Below are 18365 nucleotides of genomic sequence, written 5' to 3' on the forward strand. Positions count from 1 at the left end.
CTCTTCCTTTAATCTAACACCATCATTGGGGATCCCACCCTCCAAAAGGTCCTACCTGCAAATATCATTACTGTATGACTTTGGGGGTTATTCCAGGGGACGTGCCCAGACCATAGCACCAGCTATGGATTCAAGCACCAGCTCATAGTTTCCAAGGTCATGCCAATTGTGAGTGAAACATCACTATTTTATAAAGTTTCTAATAGTTACACAAATAGAGGCCAAGGAGAAGACTGAAAATTTTATAGATCGCCTATTAAAAAACGGAAGTGGGAAGAAAGTTGTAGGGTCTAAAGCAGAAAAGGACTGAAATACAGTTGAATTTTCTGGAAGCTAGAGAAAGTCCTGTTATTCCCCTTCTTATTTGTGCTGTTTCCCTTCGAGCATCCTCAGCTCCCTGAAGGAAGTTATCCCAGCAGCTGATGTGCAGATGTGACTTGGGCTTTGGAGGCCTCCTGCTGGGCCCACAGCCTTGAGCTGCCGCTGTAGCTCCATGACCACTGGCCACATCACTATGTTTCTCTCAGCCCAGTGTTCTCCTCTGTCAAATGTATGTATGCCATATGTATTTTGAGGATTAAATCAGAAAATGCATGTGAAATAATTAGGACAGCATTTGGTGTATGGTTGCTGGTGGGAGCCATTACTGGTGATTTTTGGTTATTGTTTTAAGGGTTAATTGAAATTATAGCTTGGCATAGGGGGTACATTTTAATTTAATTTCTTCCTTCTCATAATGACATCAACCAGAGATGCTAGTGTAAATGGGGACCTTGTTCCCCAGACCACCCCTGAACACTCAGACTTTGAGGATCTCCAGGGTTTTCCTTGCCCTTTGGGTCCAGTTATCTGCTACCACTTAAATGTCAGCATAATAAGTCTGGAAACTTCCTTTGAAGGGTGAGGATACTGACCTTGGTGAGGAGCTAGGAGAGGAGCTGAGCTGCTGATTGGGCCACAGGGCCCCACCTTGGTGCACACACCTTTCTGTAGTTCCAGCGACAAGGATCACATGGTCACCTCCAGGCATACAAACAGAGACTGCTAAACTTGCTCAATCTGAACCTGTCTCTGTGGTTAGAAGCCCAGGAGTCACCTTGGAAACCAGCTGTTCAGAGAGGCTGGTCCTTCAGGGACAGGTCGAATTAAGAAGCCTTCCCCTAATAGAAATGATAACACAGAGATTTGGCCCTTCCCTGGAGTGGCCCTCATTGCTGCCCCAGCCCTGCACTGGGATTGGGTCACCTCCCTCCACTTGGTGCTGAGCATCCCTTGCCTTTTCCTGTGTGAGAAGCTGATGGGATGTAGGTGACCACAATGGTTGCTGTTCTGTCCTGCCACCCAGGTCCTGGTCTTCTCAAAGATGGCAGAGAGAAATTATGTTTCCCATGCCCAGCAAAGGGTCCTCTCCACCTCTTAGTCTCATGGTGAGGATGGACTCTCATGCTTCCTTTCCCTCTTCTAGACCCTGTTAACCTCTGCGTGTAATTCCAGTGGCTTGGAAGGTTGAGGCAGGAAGATTGCAAGTTCAAAGCCAACCTCAGCAAAACCAAGGCACTAAGCAACTCAGTGAGACCCTTTCTCTAAATAAAATACAAAATAGGGCTGGGACTGTGGCTCAGTGTTCAAATGCCCCTGAGTTCAATCCCCAGTACCCGCCCCCCCAAAAAAATAAGATCTAGAATATACCCTTAGCAAGCACTTTTTCATCTAACACTCTGTCTCCTTCTCTGTAAGGTGGAAACGTATGATCAGAAGCTCCGGCCTTGCCCTCAAATTAAATATTATTCCCAAAAGAAATCCTAGTACTGTGACATGAACACGATAATCTATAGTTTATGGTGCACTAACATACATAATGCGTCATCCGATTTACCCATCAACCCTGGGAAATGGGTAGGGAAGATAAATGATACCTGACTTAGTGGCAGGAAACCATGGCTAACAGGGGCTAGGTGACTTAACTAAAGTCACACAGCTTGCAAGTGAGGAAAATGGGAACTTGAATCCACCTTGAATTTCTTCGCACACCACATGAGTTGGCACTGCCCTGTTAGAAATGTTCCTGTGCCCAGTAAAGACATTGATCAGTGCAAACATCTAAATGTTTTCTTTGGATTGTTGGGATTGTTTATTTAAGTTAAAACAGCCTGGTTTTTAAAGGAGTTTCCCTGATGATCTTTTTTGAAATTATTGGAAAATAGGAACATTGGTGATTTCCTAACCATGTGACTTGCTCATTTGGAGAATGTCCAATCCTCGTTGCTCATTCATTGACCTGGGGGAAGCCAAGAGGTCAGAGACTCTGGTATGGATAATTCAGCCTGTTTCAGGCTCAGTTTTTCTTTTTTTTTTTTAAGAGAGAGAGAGATGAGACAGAGAGAATTTTTTTTTAATATTTATTTTTTAGTTTTCGGTGGACACAACATCTGTTTGTATGTGGTGCTGAGGATCGAACCCGGGCCGCACGCATGCCAGCGAGCGCGCTACCGCTTGAGCCACATCCCCAGCCCATCAGGCTCAGTTTTTCCAGGGCTCATTTAGAGAAGTGAGCATGAAGACCGGAGATCCTAACACTTTGACAAAGGGAGAATTGTTCTGTCCTAAAAAGAGCTTTCTAAGAACTTGCACAAAGAGAAGGAAAGATTAGGCAAAGGTCACATATGTGGGTTACCTCTTGATGTGCATACTAAATTTACTTTTTATTCTTAAAAGAGGAAAAATGTAACATGTATGCATTTAAATAAAGCAAAGCTCTCTTACAGTGGCTTTATAGGCAAACTATGGGAAAATGACATAATATCTGATGGACACTGTCAGTATGCATTGAAATTGAAGTTGTAGAAATGCAGTATAAAGCACTATTTTCTGAAAGGTTTTCTATGTTTTGTCATGTCTACACTACATAGCTCACACCTGTTTTCACACCATAGCACAATTAGAAAATGGTAGTATTTGCCGGGCCCACCAGGGAACTGCCAGCTGCCCCAAGGGCTGAGAGAAGAGGTGTGCTGCCAGCCTGCACCGTTTCCTGGAGCACTGGTAGGCAGTGGCGGCCTGTAGACTCAGAGGATGAGATGGCAGCACCTGAGAACACCTGGCATGACTGCAGTGTTTCACCCACTGGACACCTCTGAGAGCACAAGGCACACACACTTCTCTGAATGGCACAGTCTTCATGTCAAGAGGGACCTGTCTTCTAGATTTCAGGGAGGGCCTGGCCCTCAACCGGCCATGGGGAGGCATCAAAGCCAGCAAATACTGTGCCGATATGCCCAAGGCCACCGTTGCTGGTGTTGGGCTGAAGGGGAAGGTTTGCTGTGTCCACGGCTAGACTGACAAAGGATGCATTAAATTAATGGTCATAATAAAATATTGTCACAAAGGGAAAGTCAGGTCATGTCTGAAAGAATGAGGGCTGGTGAACAGACCATCAAAGAAGAATTGTGGGCATTCTTTAACCATTTATGCAGTGGCTGTCAATCAGGAAGGCCCATAGGGCTTAAAGAAGCAACCAAATAGTGAACTATTTGGACCTTTAGTTACCCCTCCCTATTTTTCTCTCTTGTCTCTGTGCATCTCCTCTCAGTGCAGATGTTAGAAAAGTGGGGCAGAATCTTCTGTCTGCATCTTCTAGTTCAGGGAGCAGAGGCTTATTTTCTGACTCTTATTTTGGGTGCCTTAACAGGATCTGAGAGAGAAAGTGAGACTCTTACGTTTATTCAAAGAGGATGCTGGTTGAAAAACACTGACATAAAAGGAACTCTTGCAAGTAATTGTCTTTTTAAAAATTTTATAATATTTATTTTAATGTAATCTTACTCTTTTATTGCATCATTGTATTTCACCAAATCCAAAGATAGATTGGGACCACATATTGAAAGTTATGTTTTTAAAGTCCGAACTACTATAAATCCAGTTTAAATGAACATGCTTCAAACAAGCATAGTGTATTGTAATGGGCCCTTGGCATGCACAGATTCTGTTTCCTGAGTTTCAACCAGCTATACATAAAAAATATTGACAGGAAAATTGTATTTTATAGACTTAAAAAATTTTTTTCTTTAGATGTTGCTGGACCTTTATTTGAGAATCGAACCCAGTGCCTCACACATGCTAGCCAAGTGCTCTACCACTGAGCCACAACCCCAACCCCTTCGACTTATTTTTCTTGTCATCATTACTTAAACAATATGTTATAACAACCACTTATGTAGCACTGGCATTGTGTTAGGTGTTATAAGTAATCTAGAGATGATTTAAAGCATCTGTGGGAAGATGTGCATATGTTTATATGCAAATGCTGCACCATTTTCCTGAAGGGACTTGAGCATCAGTGGATTTTGGTATCCTTGGGAACCCTGAAACCAATCCCTCTGTGTTAGTCAGCTTTTCATCGTTGTGATCAAAATAGCCAACAAGAACAACTTGGAGGAGGGAAAGTTTATTTTGGGCTCATGGTTTCAAAGGTCCAGTCCATGGGTGACTAAGTCCATCGCTCTGGGCCTAAGGTGGAGCAGAACACTATGGCAGAAGGGCATGGTGGAGGAAGGTTTCTCAACCCATGGCAGCCAGGAGTCAGAGAGAGAAAGAGAGAAGCCAGGAACAAAAAGGTAATTCTCGAGGCAAGCCCCCAGTGACCTACTTCCTCCACCTGTGCCCCACCTGCTCATAGTTACCACCCAGTAATCCATCTGAATTATTAATCCCTCAAATGGACTAATCCACTGATCAGACTATGGCTTTTATAATCTAATCATTTCACCTCCTGCATTAACATAGTTTTTTTTGTGGGGGGCAGCGGGGGTCATCTCATATCCAAATCTTAACATTCTCTTGTAAATTCCAAGGGATGGTGAATATGATTTTTCCTTAAAGAAGAGGGAGGTTGGTGATGCAGACATAATTCCAGGTGAAAGCAATTTAGCAAGTCCTTTGTTACTTTAAATTTCCCATTCCTAAATAAAACAATAATATGAAAGATAATTTTCTCTACCTCTCATTTTTGCTCTCCAGTCTCTAGTTGAAGGCATATGTAACAAGTGAAACCTGGTGTCAGACTGCTCTGTGTCTATTGTGACAGTTTTATATCATGAAAAACAAAATAGTTTCTTGGAAATGATTTTGAAATCACTTTGCAAAGAAGTGCACCCGCACCCCAGTATCACACTGTTGTTATTATTGTCAGTGATCCTTTCTTTCCATCCATTGTGAAAACTTTTCAAAAGTTCTTTCTAAGCCCCTCTGAACTACTTCTGAGGAAGTCTCCATCGGGTCTAATGTATTCCATAAGGGAGTCACATGTGCAGGTTATATACATATGTTGAAAAATGTAATGCTACAATAGACACTTGACAAGATGAAGGTGTATCCTGGTTACCAGATGCCTATCTTTGCAATCAGACCACCTTTGGCAGACTTCCTTGTTTTCTCTCAGCATCGGTACATGGTCTTCTCTTGATTTTCAGGTTCTCCCAGCTCTGTTTCCTTTTAAAAAAAATCTGGTGGAGATTGCACTCACTTAACCATTGCAAACTGAAATTTCTCTGGGAAATAGCGCTTAGTTTGTCCAGGTGGCTTGAGGCTCAGCTAGAACTGGAATTCTTTGGAGGCATGCAGAGGAAGTTGGAGGTCCTCAAAGTGAAGAGGTTGTACCTAACCGCCCCCAATCAAGCCAAGCTGCTACTGTGTCTGTCCCCTGTAAATAGCACAATTATTTTAATTACACTTCTTTAGCTCCTATTTTTATCTGTTTTAGAGTATCTGGATGTGAGGCTAGAAAGCATATTATTAAACTGCTGTTAGTGCCTGGGCACCTTGGTATATCACACTTGACTTGCTGTAGTGTGGGAGGGACCATGTGGTCCAAGAGCCCATCTGGATGCAGTCATGGGGCTGGTAAGGGCTTTAGTGGGGCACTCCTTAAAGTTATCTTGAATTCAAGTAGCTGGGTCCGGTTGCCAGGATATGCGGAACTGGACCCAGGTTTGGAAAGCTGACCGGAAGCCAAACACTGTATGGAAGTGGCTTTCTCCCCACTCTCTGGCTCCTAGGTTGCCACGGGATCTGCTTGTTGGCTTCCTTCCACCTTTTTGCTCCTTCTCTCTGTCTTGCTCAGCCCCTGCTCTGTGCTTCTACCACGGTGGAGTCCTGCTTGCTTGCTGTGATCTCTTCTTTGTGGAGTCCTTTCACCTTCTGCTTCTGTGGCTACCTGACTTTTCACATTCCTCAGCTCAGATTCTTGAGGCGTACATGATGGTTCTGCCTCATCTTCTCACTTTAGGCCACAGTTTAATCCTGAGTTTGCCCTGGTTGTCGTCTCTGGTCAAAGGCAGCCCTGTTCATATGTTACCTGTCTCCCTCTAGCTTCCCCCTCCACACACACATTAAGGATTACCAATTCTTTTTTTTTTTTAGTTGTAGATGGACACACTGTCTTTATTTTCTTTATTTATTTCTATGTGCTGAGGATCAAACTCAGTGCCTCACACATGCAGGGCAAGTGCTCTACCACTGAGCTACAACCACAGCCCAGACGGTTACCAATTCTTAGAATAAAAGGATTGGTTACATAGTTTCATCATCAGCCTCTTACAGTAGGCTCTTCATTATAATGTGTTGTTATTCCTATATTATGTATTTTATTATTACTTTACATGTGCATTTTATAAAATTGTGACTATAAAGTACAGTTCCATCAGTATAATAATTACTTTTAAAATGTAGTTCTAATAGTCAAAAAAAGTCCGATTTCTCCCATATCAATGTCATCCCCAAAGGTTACCAGTATCAGTGCATATCCTTCCAGATGTTTCCTAAGTTGATAGAAGCAGAGGTAGGTAGCCTCTTTCTTTGCCTTGTTTATACACAGCAAACATTGACATCATAGGTTCTTACATTTAATGAGCATTCAGTGATGAACCTGGTGAAACAGATTTGATGGATTTAATTTTTGCAGCTTTTGACACTATAACATTTTTACTTAAACATCAGTGCCTACAAGTGGGTTAAGAAGAACAGTGCTGTGTGAGAATATGTACCAACACTAGCATCCATGAACTTTGTACAACAGAAGAAAAACAAACTTTTAAAAAGAGCTTAAATGCAAAGCCCAGGCCTTTCTCCATCAGCATCTGTTTCTGTAGTGATGCTCATTGAGGTACCAACCCTTCCTGTGTCGTATCCTAGCAACAAGATTCACACCCAAGGTTATCTGTAATGGAGTAGCAGCAGCATTATAAGCACAGTACCTGTTTACTTGATGGCATGATCTCTCCAAAGCATAAGGGTGGAAGTACTTTTTAAAAAATTTCTTTTGTTTTCTCATTACAAAAGTCCTAATGCACATTTGAGAAATTTTTGAAAACAGAAGAGCATAAAGAAGAAAGTAAAATTATCTGACCCACTAATACTCATATCTGTTTTTATTTTACAATTTTAAATATATTTTAATTTTATAACATTAAAAATTTTATTATAATTTGTAATATAGGTTAGATTATACTTTCTTTGACAATTGGGATTATACAAAACAAAAATTAGTTATGTGCTATCTTTCTTTCACATAACATACTAGATGCCTTTCACGTGGCATTAAATAATTATTTGAGAACATGATTTTAAATGTCTAAGTATCATTATGTAGATGCACTATAATTTATTATAGTTGTTCTAGAGTTATTTTTCAAAATGTAATTTTAAATTTAGAATTAAGTTACATTCTAAATGTAATTTTAAATTCATCATGTCATCAGTGTTTCTATTTCATAATTTTTCATTGTGGAGTTTCTTTTTTTTTAAAGAGAGAGAGAAAGAGAGAGAGAATTTTTTAATATTTATTTTCTAGTTTTCGGTGGGCACAACATCTTTATTTTATTTGTATGTGGTGCTCGGGATCAAACCCAGCGCCCCGCGCATGTCAGGCGAGCGTGCCACCGCTTGAGCCATATCCCCAGCCCCGTGGAGTTTCTCTTTAGCTTACAAATACTCTCAGTTATTCACAGATGTACCAAATAGGAGGATGCATGAGTTAGAAGAAGGGTTGATGGTCATGCTGGGCCAGTGGCTCAGACAGATATGGCCCATCTGTGTAGAAGGGGGTCCCAGTAGCATTGCAGCCAAGTGTCCTGGAGGTGATCTGAAATGGCCCCCTGTCCCTGACTTTCACTTTCTGGCTTGCCTCTAGACAACAATTTACCTTCTAGGTACATAAATGAAAGTAGCCATAAATCTAACCAAACAGCAGCTGTCTTCCTTACAGGGTTGAGGGCTTGTTTGGGGAGTTGGATCATGCAGGTGCTTGGAGTGTCTTTGAAATAAGTTGGTTGCATTGTCCTTATTGATCTATATCAGAAAGGACTTGAATCCTGGATGCAAGTCTGAGAACAACAAGCTAGTTTGTGAAATGAATTCACTAGCACACTGCTGCGGTTCAGGGCCAGCTTCCTAAGGGTGCATCTTATGCTTGGTTTTGTGTCCAGTATCGCCATCTCAAAACTCTTAAGGATTTTTTTGTTGTTGTTAAACAAAGGGAGCTATATTTTCATTTTGGACCCACAAATTATAGCTAGTATTGACAGGGGTGTCAAGAAAGGTATTACACTGGGAGAGATTTGTATGTTCTAAGACACTGCCCCAAAAGGAAGGAAAAATCCCTTTCGGTTTCTCCCCTGTAGAGGCGAGCCAGGCCGGGCGTGTGTGACTTTAAGAGCCTGCCCTGCAGGGTGAATTGGAGCAGCTCCTGGAAGACTTGGCCCAAGGTGCTTGGGAGATTAGAGCTGCACATGTTCATTGCCGGCAGCACAAAGGCTCTGCAGATTAAATGCTCTTCTGATTTCAGCGTTTTGCTCTGTTTGTTTATGTTTAAACCAGCCTGTGCTTTAGGTTTGGAGGTAGAAAATATGAAAGTCATGACTTCCTTCTATCCTACTACTGACTTTTCCCTTTCTGATTGCTTCTGAAAACACGAAAAGTCAAAGACCCGGAGATCCCGAATTACAGAGCAGGTGCTCTGCTCCCTCTAGCCTGCTCCCCTCTTTGTAGAGATGAGTCACTTGATACACCGGATCCCATGCTCTACACCCTTGAGCCAGCGTCTTGGGTTGAAGACACAATAAAAGCTTCATGTTGCCCCCATTCACATATATTGGCCTTCAACTGAGAAGTGTTGATTTTCATTTTAGTTTGAATTGTGAAAACAATAATTTTTTTCTCAAATTAAAAGATTTAGAATTGAATTTGTTCTTTAAAATTACTCTGATTCTAATAAACAGAATTCTGAGAAAAAGATTGCCCTTGAACCTCCCTTTTCCTAGTTTAGTGCTATTTAAAGTGCAGGTTTTTGAACTCTTTGTTACTCTTCTGCCTCCAGCCAAGAACAGAAATTGAGATTAAGCATCTAGAAATCTGGAGCACTTTGTCTGTTGGATTTAATAATAAAATGGTTGGAGGCTTGTATTTTCATGTCTTTTTTATAGTACTTATATATTCTTTAGCATTTAATATGCATTTTATTTCATATAAATATCAGTATGCAATAAATTAGAATCTTAAAAACATACCAAAACTGATCCTTAAGCATAAGTAATTTGAGAAGCACTGCCTAATTGACAGACAGTGATATACTTGCTCTGCTACTAGACTTCTCATTAACTCATCTTCCCATCACACACCCCCTATGTGTGACATGACTGGCTCCTCCCATCTTGAAGGCCCATGATAGAGGTACATCTGGAATGCTGTCGTGAGAAGCAGCTATTGACCTTGAGAGGAAAGACTTGTGGCTGGCCCGTTTATATCAACATTTCAGAGTAGGCTTGTTGAGAAACCACTTTTACCTGAAGATACTTAGGAAGGAGTGGGAGAATACACCATGTTTACAAAATACTCCAGACTCTGGGCGGAAGGTAGAATCCTCATCTTGGGATTTGTTATGTGTCTCTCTATATCTTTTAAATTTGTTTCCCTCGTGTCCAGTAGTACCTAGACTTGAGACTGACTATAGGACTCTTTGAGGTTGTGAAACAGAAGAACATTGGCCCCATCTCCTGTTAACAGCCTCCTCCCCATCAGGCCTTCCAAATCCCCCACTTTCTTAAAGAGAACAGCTACGGCCTGTATTCCTTTCTTACACAAAGTGGCTGTCCAGCGCTAGCCCATGCGTACCTCACATTGTTCACAGTGATACTAGGAGCCCAGGCTCACTTACCATTATGGTGCTGATGACCCTCATCTGGCAATGTCTTCGTTCTTCACAGCTGCCCATGAGACTCTTTCCTTTACCTCTCCCGGGGCCGCTGGCCAGGGTGGTGTGCAAACAGTGTTCACCAATCTGTGTTGAGCACAAGTATTCAACTAGGTAATTAAATCTTTGAGTTTTTTTGATTTTTTGGCACCAATTCCTAATCTCTAGACTAATTTCCTAAAGTAGGGGCATAGGAAGACTTTTCTTTTCCCTAAATACCCTGCATTTGATCCAAATTAATGAAAAATCTCAAACTTGAGCGATAATTACTTTGGAAATTAGAGAAATTGACTTCTTATGGTAGAAGTTCTAGATGAGTCTGAGCTCATTGTCTGAGAGGGGGTTTCCTGGCCTCGTTAAGTCTGGGTCTCCTTTGATGATGAGATTCTTCGACAGTTTAAATTTTCAGCAAATTTGCTACCCGTGTTATACTGGGAACTGTGGTAGAAAGATGAATAAGCTCTGGCAGCGATTCCTGGTTTCTCCTTACGTCCATCAAATTGAACACCTTGTGGTCCATGTCATAATTATTCAGCATAATGTGCTGCCCGCACTAAGAGCTTTGGGAATTCCCAGGCAGTGTGGCCCTCCAGGAACTCACAGTCTGGTGGAAGAAAACAGTAGTTTTTAAGTTTTCAAGTGGGAAACCATGTGCTGATTAAGTAACATCAAGTGCAAACTGACTCGCAGAGTCAGAAAAGGGAACATTTAGTTAATTGTCAGGAGATTGGGGGTTAGTGTTGAGGGCAGAGGGAGAAAGCCAGAAAAAAGCCAAACACATCAGCAAGCTGAGCCTGGACCTGGGTATTTAGGGAAATAGAAGAAGTTTGTCAAGAAGAAAAAAAGAAGAAGAAGAAAGGACATTTTAGATCAGACGAAACACTGTGAAGCCTTGAAGGCATTTAAAACAAACATGTCTTGTTAAACGAAGTAGAAAATTTATGGTGTAGTTTGAATGGCTGTTGGCGGCAGTTTCTGGATGTTTTGTGTAATTACTTCTGCTGAGTATCATGTAGCCCACGTAAATGCTAAGATTTCCAGGGAGTGTATCAGTTACATCTCAGGGAGCCATAAGCAGAACAAGGGTGAAGCCGGGTGACCTAGGGGAACCTTGTATTGTCCCAGGTGGCTCACCAGACACAGGAGAGAGGCTCAGGAGCTGCATGTGCTGATCCAAATTGTTTGGATTTATGTAGATAATATATAAAGAAGTAAATCTTAAGTATTCTGCTTCTCTGGCCTTAGAGAGATCGTGAATATTTGCTGAAATGAACCAAAATCTAGTGTACATATGAGTGAAGGCCTCTAAAATGGTAAACTCTGAATGTCTAATCTGTACCTTGTCAGCAAATGTCAACACAAAAGACATCCAATGCACAGAGAAGGAAACTGGAATGGCGGCCAGTAGACAGGACATTAATAATTCAAAATAGTAATAATTGGAGAAATGCAAATTTAAACAAAAAATAGATACATTTTTCACCCTTGAGGTTGGTTAAAATTTTTAAATCTAGTAACAATAAATGTTGGAGATGACTTTCCTGGTCAGGATGTAAATGAGCACAGCCAGTTTGGAAAGAAGTTTTGTAATATCTAATAAGGTTTCAAAATTCACTTACCCTAGGGCCCTGCAACTCTGTTCTAAAGAACTGTGCTCATATACTTAAGGATTCATGCATCTAGAATCTAATTACAGTCTATACAACAAAAAATTGGGATAAATTCAAATGTTCTTTACTGGAAAAAAATGAATAAGTTGCATTACATTTATTTTGTGAAATATGGCAGTACGTGAAAAGTGAATTAATCAGATTCACAAGTAAATTTTAACAAACCTTATTGCACAAATAAGTTGTGTAATATCTACTCTGTCATTCATATAAACTTTAAAATATCCATCAGCCTTAGTACATGCACATGGGCAGTAAAAGGAGAATGACCTGGATGGGAGGAATATAGTACATTTTGAGAATGGTTAATAGAGGGAATTAGCATTGTGGGAATACAAAGGGACCTTTCCTGTGTCTGGTATATTATCTTCCTTGTAAAATACGGCTCTGAAGCAGATAAGACAAAGTGTTAACACTGGAGTGAAGGTACCTGTACTCTATAATATCCTATTCTTTCCTATCATTTTAGATATTGATAATAATATTTTAAAAATATTTAATATTTAAATAATAATAGTATTTAGTACATATCAGGCACATCCAGGAAATGGTGGAACTGAGAGATTAAGAACCAGGCAATGCATGAGCCAAGGACTAGCCTGCTCCCCTGCCCACTGTGCTGGGGACTTCTTAGATCCTGACCTCATCTCTAACTGGCTCCATGACTGAAGGAGTAGGGACAAATGATCTTCAGATCCTGTCCAGCATGACCTTAAATTATCCGAGATCATCAGTATGTGGATTGATGGTTTTCTTGAGCACCTTTTTAAGTCCCCAGCATTCTCCTGACCCTTACTGGCTCCCAGAAGGGCAGTGGGGGCCTCTGTGCTGTGCTGTGGGCCTGCCAGCCTATACCAGTCCCAGCCTGCGCACCAGGTGTGGACGTGACTGCATGCTTGACACCCCCTCTAGTGCAGACAGCCACATGGGAGGTCTAAATGTGCCACTTGTGGGTGTGTGTTCTGACCGTCCTTGAAAATAGCTCTTTTGCATTACAAGATGCTCCCGAGCTAATATAATAGGTAGATTCAGACAAGAGTTATTTTGAGGGCCATAATTTGATTTAGTTATCTCAGGCGATCAAAGATTGTTTAACTCCAGAAATAGCTGACTAGAACAGCTGTTAAAACAGTGCTTTGTGTGGGGAATGATGAAGAGGTTCAGTATTTTGACAGCTATTTCGGAGCTATGAGAAATAGACTTCTAAGAGAATTCAGATTACTGCTTTTGTTTTTTTGGATTCTCTAGACCAGATGATTTCCCATCTTCTGGTATCCAGGATGGGTAGAGGATAAGTATAGGAGTCTTTTCTCTTTCTAGAGTCTTGCATCTGTAGAGTTTCTGCAACACAAGAGTAATTTATTATGTTGACTTTTTCAAAAAAATACTGACTTGTTTATTCATCAAACACATGTTCGATGCTTACTGACCTCTATGGAAAGTGCAAGTCCTCTAGGTCCAAGAGTGGATCAGATGCTGCTGTCAAAGGAGTTCCCAATCTGGAGAGAAGACAAAACAATATGTGCTAGTAATTTTAAATAAATGTATTGACCATTATAGAAAAAGAGCTGGAATGGAGAATACAGTTGGCAAGAGGTAGCATTAAATAATTAGGAGTTTTCCATTTGAAATAGCAAGAGTCAAGAATGGGCAAAGAAGCACTGTGTTCCAAACGGAGAGGAAAGTCTGGTCATGGTGACAAAGACATTACAGGCCTGAGGATTCTGGGATGTCGTGTATTTATGGACTTGACTGGCCAACCCACAGCTCAGCTCATAGTTTTCTGTATGGATATCCAATGCCTTAAATGTTTACACACACAGACTTTTAAATAGTCTAATATGAGTATCCCAATATTATAGTGCCTGTAACTTACTTTGAAATATTTTAATATGGACCCTGTAGTAAGTATGGACATCTGTTAAGTTTTCATTGAAATGTTAGTGAAAGTTGGAGGTGCCCGTTGTCATGGACACTCAGGGCTGGGGACTGGCACCTCACCCCAAGGGACTCTACATTAAGCAAATCACTTTTCTTTATCTCTGATTGACACAGAGATTTCCTTAACTAGAATGATGGATGTTGGAGATGGATTTTAATTGGGGCCACTTGTGGTGATCAAGATATGTGGCTAGGGTTGGACTCTTCCAGAGGCCTTTCTTCTTTTGTGTTAGAGGGTATAGAAGTTGAGTGAACCAGTAAAAATACAGACATTGAGCCTCTAGGAGGCTGGGTCTTAGAGTCGGGCAGTGGCAGAGCCAGGGCTGCCTCTGCCCTCTACTCTGCTCAGTGAACTTTGTGTGCCCTTGGAAGAGTCTCTCTGTCTACAATGACTCTCTTTCAGAGGTTTATCAAACCACATAGGCTGATTCTTGACTACTGTTCCCTGACCCCAGACTGAAGTCTGTGCCTGAGAACCAACATATGATACTTCTGGAAGTTTTGGTATCTTATGTCTTCTTTTGATTCAAGAAGAAAGAAGTTTTACTAACACCCAGTTACCACGAGTGATGGATCTGCATTTCTAGTTAACATGTAGTTGATTTCTGTTTAACAAGAGGAAATCCAGTTTTCCCAGCCAGTACTATTTTCTGATTTTCTTGTTAACATACTCTTCCTCTATAGATAATGAAAAGAATTAGAGATTATCAGAGTAAATCTGAGTCACAATAAAGTGAACAAAAATACACATGTGTGGCACATTATGTAGAAATCTCTGCCCTTGAGAAACTGCATACTCTGAGAATTTTATTTTTGATATGTTTTTTATACAGACCCAAGCAAGTGAATTATTTTTCCACTTTAGCAAAAGTCTTTTTTTTTCTTTTTTCTTTTTTTCTGGTGTGCTCAGGTTCACTAATGGTCACTGTGGTTTGGAGGGAGTCTTAATGGATGCTTTGCCCTTGATAAAGACCAAGGACAATCATAGGACTTCCCTGTGGTCTACCTCACTTAGGCGTCTTGATGAATGGCCCTAGTTCAGGAAGGCAAATGCTCTGTTTCTTGTCCAACTGAGGAATTCAAAGTAGTGAGAAGTTAAATGGCTGCTCCCCTCCACAGAATTGATTGTGACAGAGTCAGAGCTGGAACTGAGCTTTCTGAATGAGGTGACTGATCCATGGCTCTTGACGCCACCCCTGGCTCCCAGAGTGCAGGGAAGTGAGTCTCCGTGGTACTCCCACAGAATGGCACATCCAGAGATACTGGTGGTGACATTTGCAGAAGAACTTGTGGTTCTTGCTCAATAGAACTTCAGGAGAAGCCTGCGCTTGGGGCATTGAGGTGGGATGTTTAGTTTGGGTGGTGATAGAACAAGGGAATCCGCAAGCCTTGAATGTCTCTCTCCCAGCATTGGCCACTCTCACTGCATCCCCAAGTCATCCCGAATGAGTCATCCTACAATCAAAGTAAAAGTAAAATTAAATTAAGGAGAGTCTCGGCAGGCTCTAGTCAGGAGCCTGGCCCCGCATTCCAAACCCCTCCTTCCACCCAGCCTCATTGCACTGACTCCTGTATTCTCCGTCTTCAAAACCAATCCTGTGACATTGTATTTCTCCATTTTGCAATTGATAAAATCCAGGCTTTGGAAATAAACGTGTAATGTCCCAAGGTTATTCAACTCTTCTGCATTCCTAGTCGTTCCTCCTGAACCCACACCCTATGCTATGCTGGGTTCTATGCAGCTTTAGACTAATTATGGACAGTTAAATTATGGGTGTGGTTTTGGCCAGCTTGATGTTACTGCAGCAAAATACATGAGATAATTAACTTATAAGAGGAAAGTTTTATTTAGTTGGAGGTACGCCAAGATTGGGCTGACCCCTTGCCTTGTTGGAGGTGCCAGATGGCAATGGCGGGGAGTGTGGCAGGGCAAACTGCCAGGAGGAAGGAGGGAAGAGGAAGGGACCGGGGTCCCATAATCCACACTGACCTAATAACCTAAAAACCTCCCAATAGCCCCCACCTATTAAAGTTTCCACCACCTCTTAAGAGAACACCTACCACCCTGAGAACCACGCCTTGAACACATGGCCTTTGGGGGCCACTTATCAACACCATAGCAAAAATCTTCTGACTTGTCCTGCCAAGTAAAAGATCTATTTATTAAACCTTGCAGAATGTGTGTGTGTGTGTGTGTGTGTGTGTGTGTGTGTGAGTGTTGTGTGTCCGTGTTTTAGAATAGGGCCTACATCTTTGGTGTCTGATGCAGACTCACTGTGGATGGGAGAGAACCACCTTCTTAGGTGAGATACTGGATGAAAGGTGTTAAAAGAGAAATTTGCACTGATGACAGCTCCCACTTTGAAGCTGTCAGAATCCTTTTGCTGTCACCACCGAATCTGACAGCTTGGCTTCCACTACTGAAAGGGCTGCTGTCTGAGGAGCAGGGTGGTGGCTGCTGCGGCTGCGCTAACTGGGTACCAGTCAGATGCGTCTGGGCAGCCTTCTCCTTACAGGTGCCTTCCTGCTTTGGGCAACAGGAAGCCTTTTGCTCTTAATTTCCTTTTTCTTGTCAACTTCCATCCTGGAAAGAGAAAATATTGTCTCTTCTTAAAAGAGCGTACCTGGCATTTGTATTTCTCACAAGGAAATGGCTAACCTCAGTTGCTGAATAATCAGGCTTTTCTGGGATTTGGCAAATGTGAGTAGGTCTCCCTAAAGACCTGGTCGGCTCCAGAGAGGTGAATCATGGAGGCTCCCAACAAAGAAGTCAGCTTTGTACTGCAAAAAAAAATGCAGGTCTTGAGCCTCAGTCTCACGACTGCATCATTTCAGAGTACGGGGAAGGCTCCCGTTATCTGTGGTTATAGTGATGGATATCACAAAGGGCAAAAACTGCCTTGGAAAGAAGAAAGTGTCTTGGTTTCACATCTTTTTTTCACTGCTAAACATAGCATGAAAACACTGTGTGGCTTTTTCTCCTAGATTACAGATGCTCTAGGGACTCCAGCTTATTCATTCTGCTCTAGGCCCACACGGTTTGTCCTGCCCATAGTAGAAACCTAGTGCTGGCTGAGCTGAATCGTTTTTCAGTGCAAAAGGAAAGTTGGGCAGATTCAAGAAGTAGTTGGGGCAGCCTGGCACAGTGAGTCAGATGTCCATGCACAGCTCCCCACTTACTCAGAGGAAGAATTTATTTCATGGCTGAAAAGGGGACAGATAATACATACCAAGCATAACAATGGATAAAGCAAGGAACCCAGCATAATAAGTGTTTACTACTTATTTTTTATTAATAGGCATTTTTAAGTGCCACCATATGCCAGGAACTGTTCTAGGAGCTTTGTTAGCCTTAGTGGTTTGAAACCCACTGTTTTCCACGTTGTGGCAATTTCTCTTAGAGGTTGTTAAAACAAGTAATGGAGAGCTAGCACCACCATGTCCAAGAGGAAAGTTTTATCAAAGCCAGTGAAATGGGAGATGGGCTGCTGGGAGATCCAGCAGAACGGGCATGTTCCCACTGCCTTAGGGATTTGGGGAAAGTCCTGAGGAAATTCTTACCTGTTCCCTGTTTCTTCATCCACAGGCCTCCTGGTGGGTACCCTTGATGTTGTGTTGGACTCCAGTGCCCGGGTTGCTCCTTACCGAATCCTGTACCAGACTCCAGACTCTCTGGTCTATTGGACCATCGCCTGTGGTAAGTAGTATTTGGTGAGACACGAGTTTACAGAAAGCTTTAAACCAACAGCTTTCTGCCAGAAGGGAAGGAACACGTACCTGTGAATGCAATCACTGGTATTTCAGGGAATGAACTTTAGCTATTTGAGCACAAGAACCACCACCCCCCCCCCCCCGCCAGTCTTAATGGCTTAACCCAATAAACCTGCTCATTCTGAAGAAGTCTTATTTGGATCACATAGTGTCCTCCATCTGTAGTGACACCCTGTGGAACACAAGTCCTCCAGGTTCAGCTTGCAAGGAGGAGAAGGCTTGAACATGAACTTCCTTAGCCCAGAAGTGGCACAGATCCTTCTGCTTACTCTCCATTGATTAGAATTGGTCATGTGGGCCCAGCCTAACTGCAGGGGAAGCTGGGAAATGAAGAGGAATGTGTGGGGTGCTTGGGTGTACTGAGTAATACTTAGTCTGTTGTAGCACACAGTATCTCCTGTCAGTAGAGATAATTTATTACTCCTGATGAGAATATGGATACTACATTGTGTTTATAATGGCAGCAAACAGCCCTGCTGTTATTGGATCTCTTGCAAAATTTTTTTCTTTTTATTTATTTGTTCTTTTTAGATACACATGAAACTAGAATGTGTTTTGATGTATTGTACATACATGGGGTATAACTTATTCTAATTAGGATCCCATTCTTCTGGTTGTACATGATGTGGAGTCACACAAATGGCATATTCCTAAATGAACATAGGAAAGTGATGTCCAATTCATTCTATTGTCTTTCCTATTCCCACCCCCTCCCTTCCCTTCATTTCCTTTTGTCTAAT

The 18365-nt window shown here is 41.9% G+C and overlaps 1 protein-coding gene across 1 annotated transcript in view; it reads left to right on the plus strand.

Moving 5' to 3' along the window:
- The window catches only part of Tbc1d9 (TBC1 domain family member 9), a 110023-nt gene that overhangs the window by 29611 nt on the left and 62047 nt on the right, over positions 1 to 18365 (plus strand). Inside the window, exon 2 of the mRNA XM_027926675.2 lies at positions 17441 to 17551. Coding sequence (XP_027782476.2) covers positions 17441 to 17551 — 111 coding nt within the window. The remainder of the gene's footprint in view (positions 1 to 17440; positions 17552 to 18365) is intronic.

Source organism: Marmota flaviventris, chromosome 7 (assembly GCF_047511675.1).
Source record: "Marmota flaviventris isolate mMarFla1 chromosome 7, mMarFla1.hap1, whole genome shotgun sequence".
Lineage (NCBI taxonomy): Eukaryota > Metazoa > Chordata > Mammalia > Rodentia > Sciuridae > Marmota > Marmota flaviventris.